Below are 8,502 nucleotides of genomic sequence, written 5' to 3' on the forward strand. Positions count from 1 at the left end.
GAAAGTAAAGTTCTATCCAAATATGGATATGATATTTATTTCCAATATATTCTAAATTTGAAATTAAAATTATTGTATACGAGAGAAAATTTTAATATCTTACAATAAAAGGAGGGAACTTTCTAACCTACAACAATTTTAGAATAAATTTTGAAAACCTAAATAAATAATAATGGAATTGTATCCGTGTGTGAAAGCTTCTTCCAACACACGCGTTTTAAAAATTGTGAATCTGACACCGATATATAGGACCAAAGCGAACAATATCTATTAGCAGTGAACTTAAACTATTACAAATGGTATCAAAGTCAGACATGGGCAGTGTGCCAGCGAGAATAGTTGGAGAGGAGAATGAAACATTCCTTACAAGGGTGTGAGGCTAATAGTGATACGTAACGGACTGAAACGAACAACATTTAAATAATTGTGACACATAAAACCTGAGTAATGAAATAGGAGTTAGGTGGATAATTGTGACAGGTGAGTAAAGAAGATCGTAACTTCAAAGTTTAGCTTTGTTTGTTGGGTGACCTCCAAGTAATTTTTCTAAAAAACATGTAGGCAAAGACGGAACATGCCGATGATCGTACATCAAGATCGAGTCAACACGTAATAAAAGAAAAACTAGAAAGGTCAAACAACAATGAATAAAATCTCCCCAAAATCTGCTCAACATCCACAAAAAAATGATTAAAAAAGAAGAAGAATTAGAAAGAAATTGAAAGAGAAGGGTTTGAATTGAATGCATGGCAGTGAATTAAGAATGATTCGAGGAAGGGAAAGAAACAAGGCATTTGAAAACAAAACAACGAGAAGAAGAGGGTTTGGGGTAGGGTGCCTTAATGGGTGAGAGGGCCAAGGACACTGCCACTGCCCCTCACCATCACTAACCACTCTTTATGGGTTTTGGAGTTTAGGGTTCATACCCACCAACATCTCCCACATAATCATTCATATTCGGTTCGATTAATCTCATCGAAGTTAAACTCGTTAACACAAATACTCTCGACCAAACAGTTAGAAACTTAGAGGTCCCCACCTTACTGTCGTTAAACTAAAAAACTTGTTGTTGTCGTAGACATCACACCTTGACTAACATAACTATAAGGTTCTTATCCATTAAACATAAATAATAATAATAATAATAATAATAATAATAATAATAAAACTCTTTTAAGATAGAAGGAACAAATGAATAAAACATAAAAAAAATAGGAAAAATGTCTCGCCGCCCGTAGATATTGTTCATTTTAGATCGTTACGTATCGCTGTCAACCTTTTGATTTTATAACGCGCATGTTGAAAAAAGGTTTTCACACGTTTATAAAGAATGACATCAAGTTCCATTTCCAACCAATCTCACCGAGAAAAGGATGGAAAGAAAGAATTTCGAGTTGAATGGTGGGCCACACACCCAGCTGCCATATGGCCCTCTCAATTGCCACCATTGAAGAACAGCTTCAGAAGCTTAGCTGTGGTCAACAAGCCAGCAAAAACGACGCCATTTCAATCATTTCAACTCCTTTTGCAGTTTCCTTTCTGCAACGGCTAACAGAACACAACATGTTTGTTTCCTCCTATAACTTTACAACCTTAATCAAACCTCTTCATTACCTCTTCTGTCACCTTTTTTTAAACCTCCTTGCCTTTTTGCCGATTGGGTCCGAGGAAAAAAGGAAAAAAGCTTCACGATCGATAAATATCTCTCATTTAGGATTCGGATGATGATTGTTTATTTCAAAATGAATCGGGTTTTGATTTGAGAAAATCAAAATGTGATCTCAAAATGTTAAATCCTGAATACAACACTTACTTACGGGATGAACGTTATCCATTAACTCAAACGTTTGGATGTGTACATGATAGTTTAACAAATATAATCCCAATCCAAAAGAGAGCATCTCGAGATGATCAATATATCCAAAAACATGCAACAAATTTGGCTTAATCAAACTTTACTTTAATTTAATTAGGGTAATGTTACTATTGATGGAATGATGATATTCTGTCGATCTTTATAACCCATATGATGGCTTTAATTTAATTAGGGTTCTTGATGTGGCCATTATATTGGCCCTACTAATCAACCAAATTGGCAACCAAATATCATATACTATAATGCAAAGATACTGCCACCCTTTTCAACTTCAAGAGAGAGTAAAGTCAGAGAGGAAGGTAATATGTGAGATTAATTTTAATATATTATATGGTCCTAAAGTATATGATATATATATATATATATAAATGTCTACATTTGTTGTGTAGTGGGTGACCCAAACAATCATATGAAAAAAAGATGGAAAAAGTGGGTTTTGTTTCAAATTTTGAAATCTATCTACCAAGTTGACTAAAGAAAATAATAATAATAATAATAATAATAATTCATTTACACCCGATCATTTTATAAGTTTAGTTTTGAAATTTTTAAATTTACGCAATTTAATTTATTAATTTTAAAAGTTATTTAATAAATTTTTAAGGTCTTATTCGATAATCATTTAATTTTTAAAAATTATATTTATTTTGATTAGGACTAAATTTATATATATATATAAATTAACCTTCTCTCTCCAAACCTATAGTCATGATTTCACATATGCCCCATATAATATATCAAATGATTGTCACACGCATTATATACATTCAAAAAATACTTTATTATGAAGATTTTGAAAAATAAAATAATTTTACTTGGTTGAAAAAAACAAGAAACCAAGTATAATTGTATTGGATATTGATGCAGAAATTAAAATAATAAATAATAAATAATAATAATAAATTGAAGTCAAAGTAAAAGAGAGAGGAATCTCTTAGATCTGCCCAAATTTGCAAGAATACAAAGGGAACGCTATTTTTCACTACGCAACAGCTTTTGTTCACTATTTTAATTATCACCTTAAAAGTTTGAGCTTTCCAAAACCCCTAAACTAATATTAATGTATATATATATATATACTAATTTTTATTATTTTTAGAAAATAATACAATATCAAAATACCTTATTGGATTCCATTAAAATTTATTGATTAAATGCTGGTGAGACGTTGAAATGTATTTTATTAATCGAGTTAGAAAATACTTTATAATAATACATGCATAATTATTTAGCTAAATAAGGATAGAAATAGAAATTATATTCTCGATGTTCATCTTCACCCTCAACTTCTCCCTCTCTCGTGGTATATATATATATATATATATATTCTATTTTAATTAAATAAATATTTTTTTAAATATAGACTATTATATTATAACATTAAATTTTGATTTTTTTAAAGAAAAACTGTGAATAATATCGATATTCCTTTTTTTTTTCTACTGTATTAATATGGTATATGTAGAAGAAAGAGGATAAAAATAAGGACACGTGGCAGAAAATGAGGAGATGATGGAGGGGTGGCAAGTGTTGGACATACGGTCGTCGCCGTAAGGATGAGGGAGTTAGGGACAGGTTTGTTTAATACGAGATTGGACGACAATTATCAAGGCTTTGACTTCGTGGGTTTATGTGTTCCTCTCCATTTCAATTACCCATAACTTCCAAACGGCGTCGTTTCTTTCCTTAATAATAATAATAATAATAATAATAATAATAATGTGAATTGACATAAAACTAATTAAGTTGGAATTTAAATTACAGAAAAAATAGTTTTTTTCTTTCTTTTTTTTTTTTTTAAGGAGAAAACGGGGAAAGATACAGTGGAATGCGGCGCAGCACAAGTGGGTGAGGAAGAGACAAAATGAATGGCAATCAAAGTACCCGAAAATCAAATTCTATCATCCCGCGATATCCGTTCACGGGTTTAAAATCAACCCGGCCCATCATCACTCATTCCCTCTTCCCTTTCCACCACCGTTGCATTACCATCCAATTATTTATTATTATTGTTTATTTTATTTTTTAAGTTCAAATTTAATTTTCGCTAAATTAATTAAAACATCTGAAAATCATTGTCATTTTTTTTAAATACTTTTAAATTTTCAAAATGATTTAAAAAATAGAAAAAGTGAATTTCAAAATATAAAGACTTATTATACAATTTAAAGTTGAAGGACGTAGGAAAAAAAAAACAAATTTTTTTAAGATTAAATTTATAATTTAACTAAAATTATTTTGTAATTTTCACTTTTTTTTTTTTTTTTTTTAATGTTTGTACTTGAAACGTAGGAAAAAAAAATATATTTATGCATTCTTATCGTACCCTTGTGAATGCAGAAAAAAACAAACTGAATTTTTAAATAGATATTTTAGTACCAACAAACTCTATAGTTAAAAAATATTTTTAAATATATATTTTTTTAAAGCATAGTAAATTAATTTCTGTAATAATAAAAGAAATTCTCTTAATAATTAAAATCATCCTAAACAATTTTGTATAGATAAATAGACACGGACTCCATTTTTCCGTTACAAATCGCCGTCACAGGACCGAAATTAAACAAATTCCACGTCATTAACCCTAATAATTTATTATTATATTATATATTCAAAAGTCCAAACAAAACCCATTGACCCAAAGAAAAAAAGAAAAAAAAAAGAAAAAAATAAAAATGAGGGTTGCCGTTTTTATTCCCCTCTTTTTGAAAAGACCCTTGCTTTATAACGGCGTTATTCATCCATGTTCCATTATAAATTAAACCCTCCACTTTATTTTTTCAAACACAGCCCCCACTTTCTCTCTCTCTCTCTAAACCATCCGGGTTTTAAAAAACAGTTGCTTGAATCTGAAGTTTGGAACAAGAAGAAGAAGAAGAAGAAGAACAAGTGTTCTTTCTTGGAGATCCAAATGGGGATGAATGATCAGAGAGTTGAAGCTGTTCTTCAGCTTCTTCGTAAACAAGCTCCACTCTCACTCAAACAGGTTCGTAAAATAAAGCAACAAATAACACAACATTGTTCGTGTTTTTTAAGGTTAATTTTTGTCTGTTTTTTTCCTTCTCTAGGACAAGTTCTGTAATCCTGCTTGTGTCCAGCGGTTTCTCAAGGCCAAAGGAGACAACGTGAAGAAAGCTGCGAAGAGCTTGAGGGCTTGCCTTTCTTGGAGGGATAGCATCGGCATCTGTATTTTCTCTTTCTTTTTTTTTAAATATAAATTGTTTAAAGTTGTGCCATGTTCTTCATGGTAATCGTTAAACTTACCCTACCCGATTCCAAAAACCAAAAAACGAGAATTTAATTAGTCAACGTGAGACTCTAACGTGATCTTTTTCAGATCATCTAATTGCCGATGAATTCTCCGCTGAGCTTGCCGATGGTGTTGCTTACGTGGCTGGTCACGACGAAGAATCTCGCCCCGTCTTGGTATGTATCGAAAATCACTTCTACACAATATTTAATTAAAATTTGAAACTTATTATTAGAAATTACAGATTTCGACAGTAGTATGATATTGTTCATTTTAAACTTAAACTAGTCGTCTTGTATCAATGAAGATAATATTCCTTATTTATAAACTCGTAATCTTCCTTTTTTTAATTATGGACAGATTTTTCGAATAAAGCAGGATTATCAGAAATTCCATTCCCAGAAGCGGTGAGTAAAAAATCCCAATACCAAGAACACCAAAACAAGAAAATTTTATTAATAATTTTATTTTGTCGTATTAATGTAATTAGGTTCACTCGTCTGGTAGTATTCACGCTAGAGGTCGCAATCGGGACCATGTCAAAGAACATGGATCAAATGATCATTCTTTTCGACGCAAGTAAGTAAAATCTGGTTTATATTAAAAGTAAAGTAAATTGGTGTGAGGTTGTCAGAGAAGGTGTCCGGTGTGACATGGCGGTGTCGTTGTCAATAGCCACCGGTGTCACGGCGGAGAATATCGGGAATTGAAATGTCCCGACGGTTGTCCATTTAGTTTAGTTGGAGGTTAAATTGGGATTATAATGTGTGGAAGCGTGGGGAAACTTGCAGGCTTTTACAGGTCGGCTTCGGCTTTTATCAACTTACTTCTGCCCATGTTGAAGATCGTGGCTGATTTTTATCCTCGCCGCCTTCATTCCGCTTTTGTTATCGACCCACCTTCGCTCTTTACATATCTTTGGAAGGTATTATTTTTATTTTTAAAAATTTTAAATTATATATATATATATATATATATATATATACTAAAGTGTATGTGTTTACGTTTGTGAACACTTTATTTAAAATGTTTTGTTTTTGCTTTTTGTTTCTACTTTATTTATTTATATTTTTTTAAAATGTAGTTTCTTTTTCTTCCTACTGTGGACCAGTATTGTCTCATTAGTCAATTTTAAATTTATCATAAAATATTCTATTTTAAAATTTCTATTTTCATCGTATAAATTTATTTATTTTTGTCCATTTAAGATAGTCCCGACTTTTGTAGGACTGTGATTCGACTTCTTAATGAGAATTGAGGTTTTTGGGCGGAGTCTCGTCCCGTTCAACATTTATTATTTTATTTATTTATTGATTATTATTTTTTTTAATGGTATGGGTTAAAGAAAAAGTGTTTTAAATTGGATTTAAATTTTAGTAAAATTGGAGAAATATTCTAAAGGAAAGTATTTTGAGTTGATGGGTTATTGGATCTGGTGTTTTTAACTTTATGTTTAAATGATGGAGCTGCAGGGTGTTCGACCGTTCGTTGAGCTATCAACGGTTACGATGGTAATTTCGTCTCTTGACTTCGAAGATTCGTTGGAGTTTAACGATTTCGCCGCCTATCCACGAGCCTCGTCCCTCCGATTTGATCAATCGTTAATGGAACCAACGGCTAAGATTGGCTCATCTGCATCCTCACGCTTCTCCTTCACCGTATCCCACCATTTCGACTCACTCAAACCTTGGTACCTCAGCTTAACCGACACCTCAGCTTCCAAAGTGGGTCCCACCAGTCCTTCACCACTGGGTCCCGCACTGATCTCTCCACTCAACGCCCGTTCTCTGTCGTTCGCATCACCGGCTGCTAGAACGCCACGTGTCGGAATCAACGATGGGAATTACAGCTCGAGGCTGACGAGAAAAAGCTTGTTCCCGTCGACGCCGATGCCGCCGAAGAGCGCCGCCATGGCCAGCGGAGGAGGGAAAAAGGTCAACCACCCACGGACACCAAGGCCGTCGTTCCTGCAATCGCCGGCGGTGTTCTTCAGGAGAGAGTGCCACGTCAGCAGAACAGAGAAAAACAGGGAAGCATTCCGACCAGTGTTGAAATTATACAGAAGACCGTACGACGAGATGATCTACAGGTCAAAGATGAGGCCACCACTTGGCGGATTGATCTCCATCGTCACTCCAAATCTCAGACGTAAACACGTGTCATTGTCTCAACGATTCTGATCCAATACCAAAAAAAAAAAAAAAAAAAAAAAGACCAAAAAAATCAGTTCTTTCTCTACTCCTTACATAGAGACAAGAAGTAACAACATACGAATTTTTATAACATGAATTCAAGTAAAGTTGACTATGTTTCTCGAATCTTACTTACTCATTAGTATTAAAAATAATTGATGAGTTGATATGGGTTTGATTGGTTGACTCAGTCCGAGTTGGTGATGATTTTGGGAGGATCAAGAACAAAAGAAAAAAAAAAGCTTCGAGTTTGAGGACAAGACGACAACGTGCTAAGTGGGATGTGAAATGGTGTGCAAATTGTCCCTTTTTTTCATTGAAATTTGTGGTTCTTTCACAAAGTCTACGTTTTTGGGGTTTTGGAACAAGAAAAAAAAAACCATGCATGGGAAATGGGTAGCGTGGTCGAGCCGGTGAAATCAAATGTCAAGATGGTTGAAAGCTGAAACCTTAAATGAATAATACTGGTTCATTCACCCATTACCACCAAGTGGGTAGGACTACTAGGATTGGGAATATGTGTCGGGGTTTTTCTTTTGGAAGTTGATTAAGAAAGTCAAAAGTGTTAGGAATCACTGATCTCCATAATGGTATGATATTGTCAATTTTGAGACTTTTCTTTAGGTTTCCCTAAAAAGTCTCGTATCAATCGAGATAGTATTGTTTGATTATAAACTCATGATCATTCCCTAAATTAGCCGATGTTGGACTTTCATCCAACAAAAAGAATATTAAAATTGTGAGATCCCACCTTGGTTGGGAGGGAAAGAAACATTTCTTATAAATGTGTGGAAATGGAGTTGACAACTATACGTAACAGGCCAAAGCAGACAGTATCTATTAGTTGTGGGCTTGGACCGTTATAAATAGTATCAAAGCCAATCATTGGTCAGAGTAGGTTAAACCCTCTCCAACCTTCTAAAAATTTTGAAAAAGCCTAAAAGAAAAAGTCTAAAAGGACAATATTTACTAACAATGATGCGAGATAGAGATAGAGATTTTAGTATTGGGAATTGAAGAGAGGGCAGAGATATTGAGAGAGGGAATGGTGAGAAGAAGAACACATGTAGTTTTGGGGAGTGAGATATTATAAGATTTATGTCGTATACTACATGTCTTGTGTTCTATTGATCCAAAAGATATGACATCGCCAAAAACCAGTGCCCTTTTTCGCTTGGAATCTA

General features: G+C 33.3%; 1 protein-coding gene across 1 annotated transcript; it reads left to right on the plus strand.

Annotated features, from left to right (window-relative positions):
* The first annotated feature begins 4,678 nt into the window (after positions 1-4,678).
* Positions 4,679-7,485, plus strand: LOC111475121 (phosphatidylinositol transfer protein 3-like). Its single transcript, XM_023119804.1, has 7 exons — positions 4,679-4,862; positions 4,945-5,062; positions 5,214-5,302; positions 5,487-5,533; positions 5,617-5,705; positions 5,918-6,051; positions 6,599-7,485. The coding sequence occupies exons 1-7, from the start codon at positions 4,788-4,790 to the stop codon at positions 7,304-7,306; spliced, it is 1,260 nt and encodes a 419-aa protein (XP_022975572.1). The 5' UTR covers positions 4,679-4,787; the 3' UTR covers positions 7,307-7,485.
* Positions 7,486-8,502: the final 1,017 nt, after the last annotated feature.

Source organism: Cucurbita maxima, unplaced genomic scaffold, assembly GCF_002738345.1.
Source record: "Cucurbita maxima cultivar Rimu unplaced genomic scaffold, Cmax_1.0 Cma_Scf00996, whole genome shotgun sequence".
Lineage (NCBI taxonomy): Eukaryota > Viridiplantae > Streptophyta > Magnoliopsida > Cucurbitales > Cucurbitaceae > Cucurbita > Cucurbita maxima.

Excerpts from the sequence above, each read along its gene's own strand:
- LOC111475121 (XM_023119804.1), top strand. The coding sequence starts at position 4,788 with ATGGGGATGAATGATCAGAGAGTTGAAGCTGTTCTTCAGCTTCTTCGT. Across the intron at positions 4,863-4,944 it reads CTCCACTCTCACTCAAACAG|GACAAGTTCTGTAATCCTGC; the intron begins GTTCGTAAAATA and ends TTCCTTCTCTAG. Across the intron at positions 6,052-6,598 it reads TCTTTACATATCTTTGGAAG|GGTGTTCGACCGTTCGTTGA; the intron begins GTATTATTTTTA and ends ATGGAGCTGCAG.